General features: G+C 38.2%; 1 protein-coding gene across 7 annotated transcripts in view; it reads left to right on the forward strand.

Annotated features, from left to right (window-relative positions):
* Positions 1–24,601, forward strand: part of LOC136858074 (sentrin-specific protease 1) — a 322,570-nt gene that overhangs the window by 78,110 nt on the left and 219,859 nt on the right. For all 7 annotated transcript variants that reach the window (XM_067137329.2, XM_067137330.2, XM_068225408.1 and 4 more), the window contains 2 exons: positions 15,677–15,747; positions 16,051–16,179. In XM_067137329.2, the coding sequence (XP_066993430.1) occupies positions 15,677–15,747; positions 16,051–16,179 (200 nt within the window). The remainder of the gene's footprint in view (positions 1–15,676; positions 15,748–16,050; positions 16,180–24,601) is intronic.

The following is a 24,601-nucleotide window of genomic DNA, read 5'->3' on the forward strand; positions in this document are numbered from 1 at the left end:
AATTCAACATTCTTCCCACATCTCTCTATCAAATCCTACAAAGGTGGTCCTTCTTCTCGTTCTCTCAAAGGACCAAAGTTCACAGCCCAACGGTGCAGTTGCCCGAAGGTTCGTTGGCTATTCACACAGTGCTGAAAAATGTGCAACATTAATGCATGAGATTAACTGGGTGCTGCTAATCTTCCAGGCCCTCTACAAACACTACCTGTCTGTCTAGGAAGAAAATTATCTTATGGCTATGCAATTCTTGGCTTTCCCGATTTAACACACTGGTGATGACTATCATGTAGATCTACCCTAGCTGGTGCCCCGGTTAACCCGCAAACTGCTGGGCTGAGTGGCTCTGACGATTGAGGCGCTGGCCTTCTGACCCCAACCTGGCAGGTTCGATCCTGGCTCAGTCTAACGGTGTTCAAATACCGTAAGTCAGCCTCGTGTCGGTAGATTTACTGACACGTAAAAGAACTTGTGCACGACTAAATTCCAGCACTTTGGCGTGTCCGAAAACCGTAAAAGTAATTAATGGGCCGTAAAACAAATAACATTATTTACCCATAAACTAAACAAAAATTCCTAATACAGTGGAACCTCGATTCTCCGATTTTGGAGGGACCGCGGAAAAAAAACGTACAACATGGGAAAACGGAAAATCGGGGAACGAATGAACCATCATCAATTTGGCTAAACATCACAAAAAAGAAATGTGTATACTTATAATCTTACAAACGCCCCTAAACCAAAGCAAACTACAGCCCCAATGGGCCTTCCGCCTACCAAGTGACCACCCTTGGTCCGAAGGCCTGCAGATTGCGAGGTGACATATGGTCAGTATGATGAATCCTCTCGGCCAATATTCCTGGCTCTCTAGACCGGGATTGCCATATCACTATTAAATAGTTCCTCAATTAAAGGTAATCGTAGAATGAGTGAACCTGAAACCAACCTTCATATCCAGGTAAAAATGCCTGACCTGGCCAGTAATCGAACCCGGGCCCTCCGGGTGAGAGGCAGACAAGTTAGACCGCGGGGCTGGCTTCAAACGTTTATTACCTGTACACCACTTAAAAATCATGAAACTGTACACTGAGTTTTACTGGGGAAACTTCGTCAGTTTCCTCTGAAAACTTTGTCATATTCCTTCGGAAACTTCTTTCAGTTCAGCAACTTTGAACAGCCAAACTCTTAGAAAAATCTAATACCCGTAATGCCAAGCCAAACAACAATTGACCACAAGTAGTTTTCCATTCTCTAAACTAATAAAATAAAGCACATTAGGTACAAAAGTTTACATCATGACGGCAAAATCTTTTTTTTTTTTTAATCTTCCATTGTAATTTGGGCAAGGGTTTACTGTTCCTAGTCAGTTTATGGAAATCTTGTACCACGTAAATTAGGCCTAGGCTACATAGACTTTTAAAGGTTATGTTGAACGCAAGAGTGTGGTTTTGAAAGTATCAATCCTCAAGTTCTTGAATGCATGATATATAGTTCTGCCCATCACTAATCACAATCAAATTGGAAAGAGAAAAAATATCATTAACACCTCTGAAATTACGATTATTCGCGACCTTGAACTCAGCTGGAAAGCGCGCTCGCTGTACGAGGAGTCATTGCGAGATACAAAGTTTTTAGATGTAACGTGCGCAAATAAAACGACTGCGGCTTTTATAACATTTTAACACAAAAACGTGAAATTCCCAGTCTTATATTAGGACCAAAACAGTAATAGGCAATCCCAAAACCTCCCATGGCTTTATGTACGTATGTAAGGCGCAACATCTGTTCTGGTCTCGATAACATAATCGTTTTCGATAATACCTATTAAAATACTAAATTTGTGTTACTAAAGAAGAAGCAGTTTCGATTCCTGCCTGAAAGCCCAGTGACTATACTGTGCCATGATGGAAGTGCCAAAAACCTGTTCGGCGACACACTCGAAAAAAGAAAAGAAAAAAAAATATCTAACCTTGGACATAATGTAGACGTTTCGCAAGTATGAACATTTGACGAAATTCATTCCATCTTCAAATAGAGCTGTCAAAATGCGCTCTGTCTCCTTCCAATTGTTGAGGGCACTGTGTTTTATGATTTCCGAGAATTCTCTAAACATTACTACCCGAATGCGATGCTAAGATGATCCCTTATGCAAGTTCACTGCCAATCGCTTTTCCAGTGCAGTACCGGTACTTCTTCAAATTACCACAATGACGGGACGTCAACACCAAGATCCATGCCATAGCCGTCCTTTCGTAAGATACAATTTCTTGGAAAACGCGTGATCCGAGGATTTAGCGTTGATTGGACTGAAATTTCTGGATGGTTGATCCGGGAAATCGTTTCTTCGAGGAACGGATAATGTGGGATTTTGACGTGATTTAATTAGGATGCTCGCGGGACCACGTAATTTGAACGAATAATACGGGAAAACGTAGTTTCCGGGAACGTATAATCGAGGTTCTGCTGTACATAAACTATAAAAATTTGGACCCACTCGCCTACTATCTAATCTATGAAACCTGTTAATTCCAGGCACTACTCTATATAAATATATAAAAATAGATATTTGTGTCCATATATTTCGCCTTACAGCAAAACTACCCATCGGAGATCGCTGGTGTTTGTGTGGTAGAAGCCTCGAGTTTCCTATCGTGCGCTATGGTGGTTGCATGTCGGGAGCTGTAGTGATGTGGTAGATATGGGGGTTGAAAGTGACCAACTACACATAAAAATAGACTTGTGTGTTCGTATACTTCACCTTCCAGCCAAAACTATCCACCACAGACCACTGATGTTTACATGTGGTAATAGCCTCGAGTCCCCATCGTGTACTATAGTTGTTGCGTGACAGTAGCTGTAGTGCTGTGGTAGATGTGGGAGTTGAAATTGGCTGACTATGTAGAAATAGACACGTGTGCCCGTATATTTCACCTTGGAGCTACAAATACCCACCGCAGACCACTAGTGTTTGTGTGTGGTAGTAGCCTCGAGTCTCCCATCGTGCACTGTAGTAGTTCAGGTTGTGTGTATGTAGCTGTGGTGGTGTGGCAGATGTGGGGGTTGAAAGTGACAGACTATGTATAAAAAATAGACGTGTGTGTTCGTATATGTCACCTTGCCACAACTGCCCATTGCAGACCACTGATTTTTGTATGGTAGTAGCCTCGAGTCTCTCATCGTGCACTATAGTGTTTATGTGTATGTAGGTGTGGTGGTGTGGGAGATATGGGGATTGAAAGTGGCAGACTATATATAAAAATGGACTTGTGTGTTCCTCTACTTCCTCATGCAGCAACAACTATCTATTGCAGACCACTGGTTTTTGTGTGTTGTAGTAGCCTCAAGTCTCTCATCGTGTGCTATAGTGGTTGCGTGTCTGTACCTGTGGTGGTGTGGAAGATGTGAGGTTTGAAATTGACTAAGTGTATATCAAAATTGAGGCGTGTTCGTATATTTCACCTTGCAGCCTCAAAAACCTGCCATAGACCGCTGATGATTTTGTGTCGTAGTAGCCTTGAGTCTCCCATTGTGTACTATGGTGGTTGCGTGTTGGTAGCTGTGGTGGTGTGGGATATGGGGGGGGCGCTTGAAATTGGCTGACTTCATCACTGAATGTATTAAAATGATTGAGAATGTACTGGAAGGACCGGAGTGTGAATGTACTCTAGATGGCTGTAATGTGTACTCCTTGGTTTTATATACAATCTTTGATTCATCTTGCAGGAGTATAGTGATCTCAGAACCATAAAGTTTGCTGCTTGAGTACATCTGCGAGTATTTCTTGCGAGTAATTCTTGAATATAAAGCAGATACTTAATGAAACAGCTCCTTAACAATATCATCAAAGAAGTAATCCTAACCGGCAAAGAAAAAGGAAAATCAGTCTTCATTGCAAGAATTCCATTGATCTCGAATGATTTGTAATTTTGTTTCAAACTACCTTATTACAATTTGCAGTGAGATTAGCATATAGTATGACTATTAATAAGGCTCAGCGTCAAACGTTCCACTATTGCATAGTAAATTTGAAGGATTCCTGTTTCACACATGGTCAGCTCTACGTTCCTTTCTTCTGTATCGGACTTGCAGAAAATCTGTTTGTGCATGCGCCAGACAACAAGACATCAAATGTAGTGTATAAGAATGTGTGATTTTTACAAAAATAAAAAATAACAGAAGAAGCAGAAAAAGAGTGGTCTTTTAATGCACGTCTTCTGTACTATATATGAAAACCACACGGATGTACAAAACACCAAGCAAAGCAGGTTGTCTACAGCTAGTTCTGTACATTTATTTACATAAAAAGTTTGTCTACTACCCTCAGGTCCTCATGCACCCAAATAATTCAGATAATTATACTTATCCATCTCCTCTCTGATCAAATGTTTGGGAACTCATGGCTGGCTCCAATGAAATGCCGCTTAGCCAATCATTATGTCCCCTAGGTTCACCAAAGGAAGAAACTCCATGTTGCTGGTTGGAAGGCCAGGGTTCGTCGCCTTTGTCTTCTCTCTTGACCCCTCGTTACTAATCCTTGGAAGGCACATGTACTGTATTATTCACCGACACTTAAAATGGTCTGTCCTCATCTTTAACTCTTCTGTGCTTGTTAAGTTCTGACTGCTGCGAAACACAATCCACATTACTATTTCTGTTTCACTGACTGTTAATAAAATTTTGGGCTTACAAACACACTTGATCAATTCCATAAGTTATGCTATTGACCCACGTTTAAGTGGACAAAGTATATGTGGCCGTAAATTTCATTCGTGGAAGATTGCAGCATTTCTAGTTCTTAACCCGAGCACATCGCAATGTTGTGATCTTAATATTGTCTAGTCTGGTCCGATCCAGACATAGTTTTAACTGAATGCTTATTTTTACACTGCCTCATGACAAATAGTTCAGTTACTGGAACACACGGATGGTGATAATTCACATACAGTTCATCATTTTCATGAACAGTTTCATTATACGACAGTCCGATCATGTCCCACACCTAAAATTGATATCGGCGTTTATAATTTCACTGATACTAATTCACAGTATACTTCAAACTGTTTCACACAAAGGTTACAGCAAAATCCATTGTTTTAACTGGACCTCGGGAATGTATAGCTTTGCCCAATGTCACTTGCTGAACTGAAACCTCTGCATAATTTCTGGGTTATCTTATAGCCTGCCAGTATGTCACGTGATCGAGACGAGGGTAAAGGAATCAAGCTCTGGTCATACATATCCTAGGAAAGTCATACGTGTTTCTATTTCTAGCTCTTTTTCTCCTGGGACTGATGACCTGGATGTTAGGCCCCTTTGAACAACAAGCATCATCATCATTTTCTCCTGGTTACACTGATGTTTCTGTGATTTCAAACTGATTGTAGGTTTCAATAAAATTAATGGTGAAAGGTCTACACGTGCTGACGCGTTTAAAAAAAATAATTTAGTGTCCCTGCCTGCCGTTACCCCCTCACATCTAGTGTCTACAATGCTGAAGTGGAAGTTTCCATCGCATTTTTGATGTCAATACCTGATTTCATTTCAGTTATTGGCAACTTTGTCAGGAAAATTCATCATTAATTCACCCATTGCTGTCTCTGAAATTTAGCTGCTGGGGATTGAAAATGAAAACCTACAACCTGTTTTTCAGTCATTGACCGGGTCAGGGATGTAATGAATGAATCGTGTATAGGCTATTAGTACGATGAGGTCGCCACTCCCAAAGTGATACATTAATGAATGATAGATGGTACGAAATGACAATGGAGAGTGTTGCTGGAATGAAAGATGACAGGGAAAACCGGAGTACCCGGAGAAAAACCTGCCCCGCCTCTGCTTTGTCCAGCACAAATCTCACATGGAATGACAGGGATTTGAACCACGGTATCCAGTGGTGAGAGGCCGACGCGCTACCGTCTGAGCCACGGAGGCTCTCTGCTGGGGATTGTCTTGAACAAATAAAGAAATGTAAGTTTCATTCTTGAAACCCTGTTTGCCAACTCTGTTATTGGCATATGGAATCTGGGCTCCTGAGTTTTACTTTACCCACGTGATCACTGTCAAATACTCTCTCTGTCTTCTAGTTAGTGCAGCTCTCTTTGTTTCTTCCCCTCGCAAGCTCTCGTAATGCTTTCTGCCCTTCGTGCACAGTAAGGAAGAGATCTCAAGTCATTACTAGGTGGCGTCAAATTGTCCCAAGTATTGAGTTATTATGCATTTAATTATTATTGACGTGCTGCCTAAGGTTACAAGGTTTCAATATATATGTAGTGAATTCATCAGTTGTAGATTCCTGCATTTTTGTTTCTACTCTCATTTTCATTACATTAAATAATATTTTGGATATTGTTTGCATCATACTGTCTTAAAAACTTACCTTATATAGACTAGTTTATGAAACTCTGTTTGAAAAATATGTGAGAATGATTCAAATTTTGTTGTTTTTGTAAATTGGGTTGATTGAATAACAAGATGATAAACAGTTATATTCATCACATTTTACATATTTATGCAAGACAGTCAGTCCTCTACAAGAAAAAAAAAAAAAAAAAAGAGAAACGAAACCATTGAGTTTGGGCTCGTACGTGACAAATATCTCATTGACCTGCTCACATCCTGTTAATAGTATACCTACATTGATATCCTAAAGGCAAGGCCTTGTCCTTGCAGCCATATTTGTCTCTTCTTTGCTAAGCATTTCAAATCAGCATATTTCTTGAAATTCAGTCTGTCCATCGTGGAATCCAGATACTTCTTCCTTGGCCTTCCTCTTCCCTTATTCCCCTGAACTTTTCCTTCCAACATGGTCGTATATGATAATGTACAGCAACCAGTTATGCTGTAGTGTAGACAACCTAATATTTAAAGCTTGCAATGAAATATGTATTTTTAATTTGTGTTTTGAGTTGTTACGACTAGATTATTGATAAAGCTTAACTCCTTACACTTATATATAAACAAATTATATCATAGCACTGAAAACCTATTTTGCTGAAATCAAATCATTGAAGATGTGACGATTGCCCCATAGAATTCCTGCATGAGATACTAATTTAAGACATAACAATGAAAATAAAATTTACCTTATACTGTCTGGACTCCCCTATGGAGTGAGAGCTTGAATGAAAGACGTCCACTCTGACTGGGAACCAAGATGAGAATTTGAAGACTCTACTTTGTGTCTTAAGATATTAAACCCACCAAGTTTGCACGCATCAGCCTTCCAGAACATGGGAACCAAACGACCAATCTCATGCAGAATTTCAACAGAGCAGACTTTGGGTCTTTTTCCATGAGGGTGGAAAATTTCCCACATTCTCCAAACACATACCAGAACACTCCAAAATAAAGGCTCTCTCTGGCACCAATGAGACGTGATAAATAAAGAGCCAGGCTTTCTAATAGGGTGTACATACATTCCCTTTCTCCATTTTAATACGCAGTAACTTCTTAATGCTACACACACCTATCTAAATATTTTGTTTCATTTTACTTTCAATAATAATGCACTTTATAAACGGCACAGTTCATAATTTTCGTCCAGTTTCTGATAATTTTGAGCTTAGCAATTTCTTTGTAGCTTGAAACGTTCATGCTTGTCGGTAACATAGATGGCATCGCTGCCGTGTTGGTTCCCTCGCTGGCCGATACACTGTGCTTCTTTCCATCGGTTCTCATTGTTGTCAAGAATATTAAAATGCCAACAATTTACATACCTGACATCAACATTGGATTTTTGTATCTTTAGGCACTTTATCACTTACAGTCCAACTGAAACACAACAAAAAGTCACCAACACAGAATTTTTTCTTAACACTTTTCATTAATATACAGAAGCTGTCCAGACCAGATTCTCAGCCTGAAACTAATAATGGAATATTACAAGTGCAGAAATAAACAGCTCTTCATCTCATTCATAGATTTCAGAAAAGCATATGATAGTATCTGTTTACCCACAGTTTAAAAAATCCTTAGATTGTACGGTCTTCATCCCAAATTAATAAAAATCAGACTAATCAAGACTACTTCCAAGGTAAATTTCAGGTGAGAAGTGTCAAAAGCTTTTCCAATAAAAACTAGCGCCGGACAAGGCGACGGATTATATCCACTGCTTTTCACTATGGCTCTTGATTACATCATGAAACTTTGGCAAAAGGAAAACCCACCTCCAATCAAAATTGGAGCAAAACCCTCAATAGGAACAAACTGCTTGGGATCTGCAGACCGTTTAGCTCGCTCAGCCCTTGACTTGGAAGTAGTTCATGTGCTGATCACCATTCTTTAAAAAATTGCCCTAAAATAGGAACACAAATATGCTTTGAGAAAACTGAGATCATGCCCATGAAACCACTGAGCATAAATGATAAAAAAAAATTAACATAGTTCTACAATTACAATATCTTGGAGAAATCATCAGAAACACCTTAAGCGAGAAAGAAACATGGTTAAAAAGAACCAACAAAATAAAAAAAGCCCAATTTCTAAAATGGTCAATAAATTTATTAAGAAATGCCTGTCAATAGACACTAAGATCCAACACTATAAAACCGTAACTCTCTCAGAAGCCAGTTACACTTGTGAGTTGTGAGAAATCTTGGAAAGAAGGCAGGAGGACAATGGTTCCATGAAATTAAAGCAGTTGGACTCAAGATAGCAGATGCAGAGAACAAAAGTAAAATTAACACCCTTTTTAACCCATTCAAGTCACAATAAATGGCCACATTATTATTATTATTATTATTATTATTATTATTATTGTTAGTGTATGGTAATGTACACAAAACAATACAAAGATTAAATATACATGAACAGTAAGCACAAACTATTAAATACAAAATTACAAGATATACACATTATAACATTCAAAACAATCATGCAAACAAAAGGGTTCAAAGAGTTAGATCTAAATTCTCAAGCCAATGTATGGTGTCAGCAGAAGCCACCACAAAGTCCTGGCTGGATCCAGCGCATGCCCTTCCATTGCATTCGGTGACAGTATGGTCGATATTCTGCTTGATTGCACCACAGTCATAGGCTGGAGATCTCATATCCCATTTAAACATCATTGATCCACATCTCCCGTGGTTAGTACGGACTCTGTTGAGGGCTACGCATGTCTTGCGGGGCAAATCAAAGCCAGCTGGAAGATTCTTATAATTGAACAGTGTCTGCCATTGAGTCGGAGCTATGCTGTTCCACTCTTGTTGCCAATCAGTTTTTGGATTGAAATCCCTACTAACAAGTTCCTGTGCTGTTTGAATAGGAGGAGATCTTGATTTGAGGCGGCTGAATCTGATAACATCTTCATGGATGGGGAGATCAGGATTGGTTAATATCTTGTATTCTCTGACCAAGTTATTCAATCTTCTAATTCTAGGAGGTTCTACGTGGCTGAGAACTGGCAACCAGAAAAGAGGAGTAGATTTTACTATGCCACTTATGACACGTATTGTTTCATTCAAGACCGTGTCCACCTTTTTAGCATGAGAGCTGTTGATCGAAACTGAAGAACAGTACTCGGCTGTGGAAAGCACCAGTGCCATAGCTGAAGTACGCAAAGTATATGCAGAAGCTCCCCATGTGGAGCCAGCTAGTTTGTGGATGATGATGTTGCGTGACCTTAATTGGCTGCTAGGTTGGTTAGATATTTCCTATATGATAGCGTTCGTTGGAGAACAACTCCAAGATATTTGGGGTTGGCATTGTGAGGGAGAAGACTTCCATTAAGTGACACTTTCAATGTGATATTAGCTTGTCGGTTATTTAGATGGAAGAAGCAGGTTTCTGTTTTACTAGGGCTTAGTTTCAGGCACCACGTTTTGAAGTATGTGCACAAAACATCCAGGTCTGCATTTACAGTTCTCTCTATCACATTAGCATCCACATGCTGACTAATTATTGCCAGATCGTCAGCATAAGCAAATTGACGAGAGCTTGTGACAGGTATGTCTGCAATATACAGGTTAAACAGTAATGGAGAGAGAACAGATCCTTAAGTACCTTTATTTTGCTGTGATTTGTATGCATGACTGCCTGGATAATTCTATTTGAGAGCCTATTGTTAATCAGACACAACATTTGACTATTCTTTGTCATTTTAAAGAACTTGCACACAATACCTTCTCTCCACACTGTATCGTATGCAGCTGTTAGATCAATAAACACTGCTCCACTCTTTAACTGCTTTTCAAAACCTATCTCAATATGTGTTGTCAGAGCAAGGCTACCAGCTTAATTTATTATAAATAGTGTCTAGAGGCTAGGAGTAACACTAGACAATTACACAGCAGAAAGAAAAATATACCAACGAGTCCAATTTGAAACATACGAGAACCATTCAAATTCTACCTCACATTAGAAAGTTTTTATTCACCAACAAGTTTGTTCATAAACAGTACTCTTGTATTGACAACATAAGATTAATGCCAATACATTTTGTACAAATGTTACTCCAGCAACATCAAGAACTAGTTAATTGTTCATAACGTAAATTATCAACTGCAGAAAATTAATATAGTTAACGAAGCTTCAACGACAATCATACAAGTCAAGCAACATTGAATCAATACAATTAGCCAGATCTCAAAAGGTTTTTAAAATAATTTTAAAGGATGTTCACCAGATGAGTTTCGTCAATGAAATGTTACTTAGATCTTAGACAAATATGTTTTAACTTAGACATAATTTTTATTGTTATGACTTGTAAAATATTATAAGAATTGTCATTCAGGTTTAAAAGCATAATTTAATCCAATAGAACAGATTCACGATCTTATATAACCTTAAGTAAATTATAATTGGCTGATGATTCTCACGAAAAAGGAGCGAAACATGTACCATATTAACAACAAATATGTAAGTTTTTGTTACATTATTATTGTATTGAATAGGTGGTAATTAACAAAATTATAAGAATTTGTATCGCAAGTACATCTTCAATATGGACAAAAAATGAAATTTATAACCTGCAACACAGTCCAGTACTGTGAAAATATTTCTGCAAACATTATATCATTTCTCAGCCATGATTCAACTCCTATTACAATATCTGGTAAGCACATATTTGTTAAATTAATTCTGTTCCTTTCTTTACAACACTTCTAGAGTCCAACACTAACATTTTTATGTCATCCCAACTTGACCTCCAGATCCCTGTACCCTTATCGCCACTCCCTAGATCACTCCATTTCCCTGAATGTTCCTCCCTATAACCCTTCCAAACAAGTTTCCTTAGTTACATGTACCACTGCAGTTTAAGTGAAGGCCGTCTGAGCGCAGATCCCTATCTCCTACCCACCCATTAAAATCTAGAAATCTCACTCAGAGTTTCTCACATACTCACTCCATAGTCTCATTTAAACCCCCAATCACCTTCCAGTCTGTATCCTGCTGATAAGAATCTCTGCTTCCTTAATCTTCACTTGTGCTGCATTTACCAGATCCCACACATCCCCAACTATGTTGGTACTTATACCTATTTGCCTTACGTTATTGGTACCGACGTGAAACACTACCACCTTCTCCTTTCCCGCCTTCTCCTCTGCTTTCCTCAACATCTGCCTCAACCTAATTCCTGGATAACACTCTATCCTGGTTCCCTTTCCTCCACACATTTTCCCCACATGTCTAACAATGGAATCCCCCATGACCAGCGCCTCAATTGATCCCCTCCCCTCCTGGTCAGCTCGATATTTCCTCACTGCTGCAGAAGCTACTTCCTCCTCCCTTTTCTCCTTCCCATGACCCTGTTCCACCTGTCTTTTCCTATCCTATGTTCTACATTTCCCTTTCCTACCTTTTCCTTTCCTCCTACTTCCACACTTCTCAGCAACAGTTCCCTGTTCCTCATTTTCCCTCTGTTGTTCTACCTGCAGTGACTTGTACCAATTTCTCACAGACACCTGTCCTGAATTCTGATCCTGAATAGAGCCCCCTTAGCCTGCAATCTCCTTCCCCTTAAAACATTAGACCATCTGTCTTCTACAGTTCCCCCCTTTCCTTCCCATCCCTCTTTTACACCTATTGTATCCTCTACATTGTTTGAGGGAGGCCTACTTTCCTTCTTGTCCTCTGAGAGAATCCTAATTATCTCCCTCTAACTCTCCAACTCTTACCTCATCTCCTTAATGCCTGACCACACCCACAGATCCTACACTTGCACTCCTTAGCCATTCTTTATGAAAAAATAAGAAAAGGAAAAGTAAAATAACTTTTTCTGTGCAAAAAAAAGGGGGGGGGGGGAAAGAAACATTGTCTAGGATAGTACACAAAGATAACACGAAAATAAGTTTATTAATATACTCCTACACTACAGTATTAATCATACTATATTTTTATCCTACAAGACCCTAACAAGATAACAACTGCCGTTAATTACTGAATACCGAAAGGAATGCACAAGAATTACACAATTCTAAACTGCAGTCAAGCCTATCCTAATTACAACAGATTTGTAGTAAGAGTTTCTACAGATACTTCTTCTATACTACATAAATATTTTACAATAGTAGAATAAGTGCGCTCATGTCTAATAAGATGCAATACACTAGAATAACTTTAAACTACGTTCAGATGGATCCTAATTTCAGTATGTTATTACTAAGCACAAACAGAAAGGAAAATTGCAATTAAAATTTGAAGTTCACAAGAACCACTTAAAGATTACAAATGCAGCTGAATGCGTAGAAAGATTATTATTATTATTATTATTATTACTATTTTATCCTACTATGCTCTAATAGATATATATATACACACACACGAATATAGCAGGCAAGATACTATCTAATATACTGTATCTGCAGTGGTTACATGATTTTTACAGCTGGTGGATTACTATTATTTTCCCTACTATGCAGGGCGGAGTATAAAAGTGTCCTTAAATGCTGAAAAATATGAGGTTGCCTACAATAATTTCTCAAAACTAAGAGGAAAAGAACTTCAGTGAAAATTACGCTGGGGACTTGAATTGCAGTATTATTGTGATATAGGAATTTGATTGTTAATAAACGAAGGTACAAGGTACAAAGTATGCTGGGGATTTAGAACTACAAATTACTGGAATACAGTAGTCAGGTGATTCTTGTATTCGTTTACTCAACTACCATATTCTCTTTGATCTCGTCGGAATGCAGCAAACAATCTTTAACAATCCAAGGACTGTTGATTAGACTAATTCTCCTGTAAAATACCATGTATTCTCTTTAATTTCTTTTTTAATTCAAAGTTTGCAGGCGTATCACATTATTTAATTTAATAAATTATTACCTTCGTGATAGTTTGAACGAATATACGAAATACCGGGTCTGTTGTTTGCACGAATGTAAAAACTGTGGAATTTACAACTCCTTATGATAATCTGCACTTGTAAGTATTATACCAACAAACCTTCAATAACATTTTTTTAAATTAAAAATTTTATATTTTAATTATATTATTTCCTCAACGTAAATTCAAAACAACGTACACCTATCTAGCCTACTTAACCGAGAAAACGTAAACTACTGAACACCAGTTGAACTACTTGATATAAAATCAAATAAATGTCACTATTCCCAATTTCTACCAACATGTACCACACACACACACACACACACACACACACACACACACACACACACACAATTTCAGTAGGTTTAAGTACTTTATCACTGTGATATTGGAAGAGCACTCTCAACAGCCGACCATTCACAAGTGCGTCCATTGATTAACTTACTGCACTGAATAAAGATATGTTCTCGAAACATGTACTAGTAATTAACCTTCATTAGTATTGACAAGGTGGATTCTTTATCTATTGTTTATTCAGTGCAGTAAGTTTATCACAATAAATCATAATTCAGTTATTTCTTGGACTCCTTTAGAGAGAAGATTTGTGTGACTTCGAAGGTGAAGGTGTGGTTACTATTCAGAATGGCATCAAAATTGGTTAGGTGTTTCTGTGATGGAAGTAATAGTTTTGAAGACGAGGCTCATTCAGGACCTTCAGGTACTAATAATTATCTTCTGTGCACTGTACGGAAAGAACAGCCTCAGAAGCACCCAGAAGGTATTGACAAGCTGCAGTTATTCAGAAGCCACAGATCCTATCCATATTCACCACTTGAAAAAAATAAACTACAGTGTGAAATTACTGCAGCACAGGTCTGGTAATAAGTTGATATTACTGTCAACTTCTCAGAAATTTCTTACTTTACATCTAGGAACCCATTGTGTCATTACAGAAAATGTGTAAACCTGAGAAGAGAAAGCCACTGTCTTGTGGCAAAATATCTCAACCAGTTTTTCATGAAGTGTTCTCAATGCCTGTATTGTTGTCAGATTTAAGTAGATGTATCAGGTTTAAGTTGTTTTAACATCATCCAGTTTTAGATGAATAGAAAGGTTCTATGTTCAGGACATTAAGAAAAAAATTCTTGAATTATTGCCTTATTCAAAGCCCGCCTGGTGGCCTTGATCGTTAAGGCACTGAAGTCTAAACAGTCGGACACCGTGGTTAGCCGGTTCGAGTCCCGTTGGTCGAAAAAATTTCACCTTCAGAATGTTGGCGGCAGGGTAGTGGAGGAGGTGATATACAGTTTCTAATCACTAGATTGCATGCCAAAAGCCTGAATTAAATTCCAAACCTCTCCGTAGTGTTCATATGGAGTGAGGGCGTATGACACTGTTGATGGTGATTCGTGTGTCGCATGGGGACATCAAGCCTTGAGCAGACCCCTTGGTGCTATTCGACAGGAGTAGACTTTGTGCCGGCACTGGGTTTCACCCTGTCCCTACTATCATATATCACATCATTCATTTTATCTCATATGATCATAAAAACCTCCCAGGACATACACCTCATACCCGACCCCGTAGAGAAACGGGACAAGGGTTGGACAAACAACATTGCCTTATTCAGCATACAGACTATTTTGTCATCTCTTCAAGGAAGAAAGTTTGATAATCTTGAAGAAGTCAGAAATGATTGTACTGAGTTTTTTACCTTTTGATCCAAGGTTGAGTGTTGCCAACAAATTTAGATGTTAGCAGAAAGATAGGGTAAAGTCATTGGAATGATCATCTTTATTTTGAAGAATAATAATAGTTTGTTTGGTTATTATTCTGCTTGACATCTCGTATTTTGAAATGAAAGGATGTTTATTATTATTATTATTATCATCATCATCATCATCATCATTATTATTATAAAGTATATTTTAGAAGACTTTTTTTGGACCTGGGTTCGATTCGCCTGTGAGTAAGTTGAAAAAGTTAATAAATGATATTTCCACTTCTGGAGCAGCGCATGGCCCCGAGGTTCACTTAGCCTTTGGTGGCCGGGCACGGAACTAAGCACTCTATCCCACTTTATGGCAAGCTTAATAGTGGATCCTTTAACTTCCACTTCTCCAAAGGCCTTCCTTGCCTGTACAGAGGTGGCTATTTGCAGAAGACTTTTCAGTCACCTTAGTTATGCTCTTAGCTGTAAATATCACATAATTATTTTTAAAAAAAATTCAACCTATTTCATCACTGACCTAAATCGGATAGCCATTTTTTACTGTTATTTTCTCAGGCTGATTGTTGTTATTCAGTCATACGTCAGTCAGACAGTTCACAAAATGAACTTGGCTATTATGAAATGTATTTACAGGTTTCAACTCTGATTATGATTAATAACTTCTTATATTCATTTCAGATTTTTTATGTCCCGCTCGAGATTTTGGAACAAACAATAGAATGGCATCTAACAGTTTATTTTGCTCAATGGTAAGTTTCTGCCTCTCTTTTGCTGTTGGAGATAATTAATTATTAATCAAGGTTTCCTATATACTACATATTTTGCTTGAACATTTCAAAATATTGTGTTTGCTTTTTTTTTAAAGTATACTTTTGGGAAAAATGAACCAAAAGCAACTAACCTTGTTCATATCAATGTATAGTGCCTGCTAATTATAGTCTGTTCATGCTAGGAAACAGACCAGTTAATTTTTTAAAATACTGTGTTAATGTTACCAAATAAAACAACAAAAAAGGGTATAGAATATGCCTACATGTATGGGTATTGTTTAGACTGCAGTACATTGTGGTCCCTCCCAGCTGAATCGGGAAGGAAAAGCAAGTTCCAGGACTCGAGCAACTAAAGAGAATATCATATTAATATCTGATGATGAGGAAGATAAAGGCGACAGGCGTAAGAAGGTAAGTGTTTCTCTGTCATGTTGGCCATTTTTAAACTTTTTAAATTTTCCTTGGTGGTGTAATTTGGGATTTCTCGTTGGAGATTTAGAGTTTATAATTTATTCTGCATCTAGGCCCCTTACTGTTTACCTGTCCGGCTCCATGGCTAAGTGGTTAGCATGCTGGCCTTTGGTCGCAGGGGTCCCGGGTTCAATTCCTGGCAGAGTTCGGAATTTTAACCATCATTGATTGATTTCGCTGGCATGTGAGCTGGGTGTATGTGTCGTTTTCATAATTTCATCCTCATTACAACGTGCAGGTCGCCCACGGGTGTCAGATAGAAAGACCTGCACCTGGCGAGCCAAACATGTTCTTGGACACTCCCAGCACTAAAAGTCATATGTCATTTTCTACTGTTTTCTTGAGTTGGATATTTTTGTGACATGATTTTCAGGGGCCTCTTCCTAGCTTGTGAATTGTATGCAGGAGCTGAATGGCATAGTAAATTGTCGTGAGAAAAGGGACATTCTCAGTTATGTTCTAAATTGTGACCTTATTTGTGTTCAGACAGTGAAGGCTGGTAAGTCCATGGGTTGGCTCCTGCAAAATTTTTACAGTTCTCCTTGTAACTAAAATTACTGAACAAGTGACTGCGCGGTTTGAGTCACGTAGCTGTCAACTTGCGTTCGGGAAATAATGGGTTTGAATCCCACTGTCTGTAGCCCTGTAGATGGTTTTCCATGGTTTCCCATTTTAACATCAAGCAAATGCTGGGGCTGTACCTTAATTAAGGTCACAGTCGCTTCCTTCCCACTCCTAGCTGTTTCCTATCCCGTTGTTGCCGTAAGACCTATAGTATCTCTGTCAGTGCAACATAAAGCAGATTGTAAAATAAATTGAGAATTTGCTAACACTTTTAGAGTATAATTTGGACCAATGTGACTGATGGAATCTCACTTTCATTTGACAACCTAAATACTCTGTTGTAACATTGTTCCCTTTGCTTGACATAGAGAGAAAGAGAGTTGGTTTTTTCCTTTCCTCATGTGACTGTCAAGCAGGAGAAGAGTGGAAAATTTACTAGCAGGCCAGGCTGCGAGAGAGGCGATTAATTTTCATGTAGAAGATTGGAGGTGCCTAAAAAATTCAGCTCTACCATTGTCATGTAGTTGTACGTTTTGGCGTATGGACACACAATTTCAATTTTAAAGGTTGTTTTAACTTTTGAGATCGTCGCCATAAGACCTATCTGTGTCGGTGCGACGTAAAGCCCCTAGCAAAAAAAAAAAAAAAAAAAAAAACATTAACTTTTGAGATACCTGTGCGAGACTAAGCACAGATTTTTTAATAACATTCACATATTCCTCTGATCTGATAAGTTTTTCTTCTGTTAGAACATACATACAACTTTTCTTAGGAATTCCGTACTTTAGGTTTATCATTTTTCAGAATTTAACAACATGTCTTTGTACAGTTTGCTTATGTGATGAATTTGGCTTGGGGATTAAAAATCTTTTATATAGCTTCCCACATGAGGGTTAATTACCCAAATGTTATCTATAAACATTTTCTGTTCATCTGAAACAGGTAGTGGCAAAATTTAGCAAGATTATGGTGGGCCTACCAAACTGCACTGCAAATGCGGGAGCTAGATTAGTTTGTAAAGAATCGATGCAGATTGCAATAGCTAAGAGGGTGTTTAAGTATTGGATAAGATTGGAAGAAGGGAAGGGAGGGGAATTACTACAAGAAGCGTATAGGTTTCAGAAAGGTATGGAGAACAAAGGATACTGCGTGAATAAGTGTAACAAAGGGTACAAAATCTGGGTATGGGTGAGTTACGGTGAATGTGGTGGGGGAAGAGGAAAGAATGGGCATGGAAAAGGGTAAAGGGTAAAGGGAAGATTATTAGATATAGAAGTTTATACAAAATTATATTTTGTTTAGTGGTATTGTTAATAAGTATAGTATCATATTTTGTTGGGGTGACATGAAATTAAGTGCAACTCTTCATAATTAAAACATTGATTTATGGATGAATGATCCATTAATAATGATTACAAGATAAAGTTACTTTAGGGATAACAGCGTAATTTTTTTTTTTTTTTTTTTTTCCTTGAGAGTTCTTATCGACAAAAAATATTGCAACCTCAAAGTTGGATTAAGGAATATGATTAGGTGTAGAAGTTTGATTAATAAGTCTGTTCGACTTTTAAATCCTTACATGATCTAAGTTCATGCCAGTGTAAGGCAGGTCGGAATGTAGGGTGAAAGACTATCAGTATTAAGCAAATTAGTGGAAGTAATGAACCCAGAAATGGAGTTTGAGGGCAGAAGAGCTAAAAGAGGTTTATATTGGTGGGTAGTGGGAGTTTCGAAAACCAGGGGATGGATAGGATGAGAAAACAAGGATAGATGTATTTTGTGTGGGGAGGGTTGGTCGGATTTGCATATATTCAACCAATGCAGAGCCTTACAGGAGAGTAAAAAGAAATTACTGAATAAGAAAGAGATGCAAAAGGTAGAAAAGTGCTATAAGATGACAGCATGGTTGTGTAGAGTGTGGGAGAGAGGGGCAAATATATTGAAATATTTAAATGTTGTGAGTCAGATTTTTAAAGAAATTGATGGAATGACAGGAAGAATGAAGGGAGCAAAAATGGGCCAATAAAAAAGAAGGGAGAGATAAGGTAGGAAGAATAGGAAATGGAAGAAAGAAGGAGGAGGGAGGGATGGAGCTATGTTTAGAACAGGGAATATGAGGTGAGAGAAGCAGGGGGAGTTGAGTCAGACGGTAGAAGGAGATGGGCAAAATGGAGAGTTGAATCTAAAAATGGAGTGCTCAGAGAAAGAGATAGTAAGATTTAGATGAACAAGAGAATCATGTTGCCCAGAGGAATGGTTATTCGTCCTGAGCAGGATGCTGTTAACTAGAACGAGAGAGTTCTATTGATATAAGGTATATGCTATATCAAGAGATTGTTATAGTGTAGTGTAGTGAATTGGAGGAGGAATGATTGGCATAGAGTTAATGTAAATGGGTGTAAAAGAGGGTGGGGAAAGATGAAATGTTGTATATCTAGACTAGTTGACTAAGGAGATGGATTGGGCAAGTCTTTGATGAATGAGGGAGAGCATCTTGCCCAGAGGAATGGTTATCTGCCCTGAGCAAGATGATGGTCAGTAGAATGAATGTTATATACAAGGTAGAGATACTAAGAAGATATTTGTATATATTGGTAATTTAATATATTATATCTAGATTGGGAGTGAAGGTGAAAGACTTTGTAAAACGTAGAAATTAGGTAGGAGAAGGAAGGCTGAGAGAGTAACTGTAAAGAGGTTAAAAGAGAGTGGGAAAGGATGAACTGTTGTATATCTAGAGTAGTCGACTAGGGGGATGGATTGAGCAAGACTTTGATGAATGAGAGAGAGAGCATCTTGCCTAGAGGACTGTTTATCTGCCCTGAGCAGGATGGTGGTGAGTAGAATGAGTTTTATATTATATACAAGGTAGATATACTAAGAAGAGATTTGTATATATTGGTAATTTAGCCATGGAAACGGACAATGAACAATTAATGAGTGGTTGTAGAGTATGAGATGTAAATAATGTGGAAGAACTGTATGAAGATGGTGTGAACGAGTAGATTGGTAAGAAAACTGTTGGTATGTTTGTAAGGTCGGTGTTGTGGATTGTGGGGAGGTGATGAGGGATGGTGGTAGTTTATGTGTAATTCAAGAGTAAAAAAAGGGAGCAAATAATGGAGTGAAGGTTGTTGTATATCTAGAGTAGTAGGTTAGGGAGTAGAATGGTATGTGTAAGTGAGAAAGAGCAGGTGAGAGATGAGCAGGTAGTATAAATATTAAGTTTATGGCGCTGTTTAAGAAAATGAACAATTGAATTGGAAATGGCGTATGGCTTTTAGTGCCGGAAGTGTCAGAGGATAAGTTTGGCTTGCCAGATGCAGGTCTTTTGATGTGACGTCCATAGGTGACCTGCGCGTCATGATGCGGATGAAATGATGATGAAGACTACACATACACTCAGCCCCCGTGCCAGGGAAATTAACCAATTAAGGTTAAAATTCCCGACCCCATCAAGAATCAAACCCGGAACTCCTGTGACCAAAGGCCAGCACGCTAACCATTTAGCCATGGAAACGGACAATGAACAATTAATGAGTGGTTTTAGAGTATTAGATGTAAATAATATGGAAGAACTGTATGAAGATGGTGTGAACGTGTAGATTGGTAAGAAAACTGTTGGTATGTTTGTAACGTCGGTGTTGTGGATTGTGGGGAGGTGATGAGGAATGGTGGTAGTTTGTGTAATTCAAGAGTAAAAAATAAGGGAGCAAATAATGGAGTGGTGAAGGTTGTTGTATATCTAGAGTAGTAGGTTAGGGAGTAGAATGGTGTAAGTGAGAAAGAGCAGACTGGAAGATACGTGATGGGGGGTGCGGGATATAAGAGGTGAAAGGGTGGGGTGGGACTGACCCATCCCGAGGTAAAAAAGATTAAGCATGTCCGCACGTGGGGAAAGAGGAGAAGTAAGGATGGGTGCTGTCAGTTTGAAGGGAAGGTGAGCCATATACAACAGGGTGGACAGAAGATGAGTGTGACCACACGAGGCGGGGCTGGTAGTGGTGTCTATGAGTTGGATGGGCAGTTTTCCTTACCAGAGGAAATATCACGACCAACCAGCTCTTTTAACTTAGTCATAGGCAGTACAATAAGCTATTTAGGATGTTAGTGTAGCTTGTAATTATGGTAGCATCTTGCATGTGGTGTAGGCTATCCGCACATGTGTGGGATGCTACATAGTAGATTTAATAGATAGTAAACTTAGACTTACGGGGCAGTGTGGCTTGTTATCTTCATTGCCTAACCGATGGTATGTACTGTGGTGGAAATAAACATATGTATGTGTACATTTTCTGTTCATGTTATTTTAGTACACTGCAGTAAAATTAACTTTGAAACTCGGTAATTACTTGTCTGGCATTCCATTGTGATTGTAATAGCAGTTAATTTGTTATAGTGGAAGACATCTTTTTTAAAGGTGACTCATTTAATCTAGAACTGTGAAGTTCTTCAGTCTGTCGAAACTGAAGAACCTTGCACTTACAAAATAGCAGTAATTTTAAGTAATAACAGCAACACCATCCATTTGGCTGTACAAAATAGCAGTAATTTTAAGTAATAACAGCAACACCATCCATTTGGCTGTCAATGTGCAACCATCAACATTGGAATTGGCTGTTGGTTGTGTGTGACATCTCTCATCTGGAGAGGAAGGCTAAAAAACTCCCTGTACTATGAGGAGGTACACATGACCTGACCATCCAATGACAAGATAGTCATTTTCTTTTTGGTTTCTAGAGATGAACCAAATGGTTACTTTCCAGTATCATGTTCCTATGTATCCATTACACTGTACTGGTAGTATTACAGTCTTACTAATAAACGGTGTTTAACTTTTATACAAGGTTTATACACCGTTTATGTGAAATTCGTTACTAATAAACCGCATATAAGCCTTGTGTATACATCTGTTATAGTTATTCATTGAATTGCTTATACAGACCAGGACCCTAGTATAAGCGCTGCATAGCAGTGAGTAGCAGAAAAAGAAATGAGTGAGCAGTTTATTTTCGTGGTATTTATTGTCTACAGTAATATGATAGTGGTGAAATATTCGACTTATCCATTTAACATTGAACACACATTGAAAGATTGTACGATAACGTTGATGATCTTCACAGTATTTTAAACATAGAAGACATACACCATTCAGAGATTATGGAGGCTAGACATCTTCGTATAGTAAAACACTTTAAAGAGACGGAATGACTATAAGAGAAATGATAGTTGGGTGTACTTTTGTGTAATAATGTGTTGCTGCTTAATAAACTTCTGAAATTGCGAGTTTATTATACATTATCTGCCTCTACAAAGATCTTTATCAAATTTGAGTACCCTAAAAAGGGACATATTCCTCGACATAAAAATGGTATAACTTGAAAACCGTACATAATATGATTTCCATACTTTGTAGTTGAATACGCAGAAATAGAAACTTTTTTGATCAAACCTTTCCTTTAGCTACAAAACAGGTTTTCCTTTCTCCTGAAAAGTAAGGATTTTGGATTGTGTACCGTACCCTTTTCAACTCGCCGATTCAATTACAATTGCTTACGTTTTCCGTACTATTCCAGTTAGGAGCTATTGATCTTTTCTTAAATTTTCCATTTATTTTTTGGCGTTCATCACACAAGCAAGCTGAAGAAATGTTGATATCAGTATGGGCTGGTTTACACGGGTACAGTAGCGAGGCGAGTAGAGTAGATAGTAGAGTAGCCACGTTACTCTACTCTACCACTGTTTGGTAGAGTTGACACTTGTATCGTTCATACGGGAGCAGAGTCATACAGTAGAGTAGAGCGTGATGTGAGTATAATGGTGTGTTAGTAACAGAGACGAAAACGCGTTGCTTCTGCGCAGGTGATGTCACGCGGGGAGCACTGCGAGAAACTGGCTCTGCGGCTACCTGGCTTGTCGCTGTTGTATTTTTAATGTGTTAAACATGCATTATTTATTAAATACGTGCTGTACATAATTTGAAGCTCTTTTATTCTTTTCATTAATCTGCACGGATCACACTTTTGAAAATGCCGGGCTGTGCAGTAGCAGACTGTTTAAGCTACTACAGGAAAACCAAGGATCATACACAAAGTATTTTTCATTCCCGAAAAATGAACATCTTGCCAGACTGTTTGAAAACGCTTGTCGGCGCAATGATAAATCTAGTGTGAAACACGGTACATATTTATAATACACGAAAAATTATAATATTCTTTATTTAATATATGCTGTGTTAAGTTAATACAAGGTTTGTTATTACGTTATTACTTCAGGTCGAGTTTGCTCGCTTTATTTCACTGTGACGTGCTTTGAAATCCCTTTAAGACAACAACTTCTAAATCATCGGAATAAAAGCAGCCGTGAATTAAAACCGAATATATGAGACTATACCATTAGGAGGAAATATATTAACTCCTAATAGTGGCAGAGGGTCGAGAGGGAAAAACAGAGAAATCGACATAAGGATGTAGCTGAACTTATAAGAGCGCCGGTTGCTGATTTCAATAGGTGAGTGAAGAAAGACAATAAATATATGTTTAAATGTTATATAACATTCCATTTTTTCAACTGAAAGAATAAATAACTAGTCTATGTTAATTTTAGGGAAGATGAAACTGAAGAGAATGTGGACTATAACGGAGAAAATGTAACTAACAAGTTGAATGATTTTAGAAGAAAGATCCTACTGTTGGAAAGAGAAAAGAGTGTCTTAAGGAAAAATATGAACAGCTATTGAAGAATGAATGGGAATTACAACAACTAAAAAAGGCAAATGTCATTTCTGAGATAATTACTTCAATGTTCGAACATATTTTTTTTCCATACATACATACATACATACATTATCATTATAGACTGTTATGCCTTTCAGCGTTCAGTCTGCAAGCCTCTGTGAATTTACTAAACGTCGCCACAATCCTCGATTTTCAACTAGTGTTGTGGCCTCATTTAGTTCTATACCTCTTATCTTTAAATCATTAGAAACCGAGTCTAACCATCATCGTCTTGGTCTCCCTCTACTTCTCTTACCCTCCATAGCAGAGTCCATTATTCTCCTTGGTAACCTATCCTCCTCCATTCGTCTCACATGACCCCACCACCGAAGCCGGTTTATGCATACAGCTTCATCCATCGAGTTCATTTCTAAATTAGCCTTTATCTCCTCATTCTGAGTACCATCCTGCCATTGTTACCATCTGTTTGTACCAGCAATCATTCTGGCTACTTTCATGTCTGTTACTTCTAACTTATGAATAAGATATCCTGAGTCCACCCAGCTTTCGCTCCCGTAAAGCAAAGTTGGTCTGAAAACAGTCCGATGTAACGATAGTTTCGTCTGGGAGCTGACTTCCTTCTTACAGAATACTGTTGATCACAACTGCGAGCTCACTGCATTAGCTTTTCGACACCTTGATTAAATCTCACTATATTACAATCCTGGGAGAATACACAACCTAAATACTTGAAATTATCAACCTGTTCTAGCTTTGTATCACCAATCTGACATTCAATTCTCTTGAATTTCTTACCTATGGACATCAATTTAGTCTTCGAGAGGCTAATTTTCATACCATACTCATTGCACCTATTTTCAAGTTCCAAGATATTACACTGCAGGCTTTCACACAATCTGCCATTAAGACCAAGTCGTCAGCATAGGCCAGACTGCTTATTACATTTCCACCTAACTGAATCCCTCCCTGCCATTTTATACCTTTCAGCAGATGATCCATGTAAACTACGAACAGCAAAGGTGAAAGATTACAGCCTTGTCTAACCCTTATAAGTACCCTGA

This window comes from Anabrus simplex, chromosome 1 (assembly GCF_040414725.1).
Source record: "Anabrus simplex isolate iqAnaSimp1 chromosome 1, ASM4041472v1, whole genome shotgun sequence".
Lineage (NCBI taxonomy): Eukaryota > Metazoa > Arthropoda > Insecta > Orthoptera > Tettigoniidae > Anabrus > Anabrus simplex.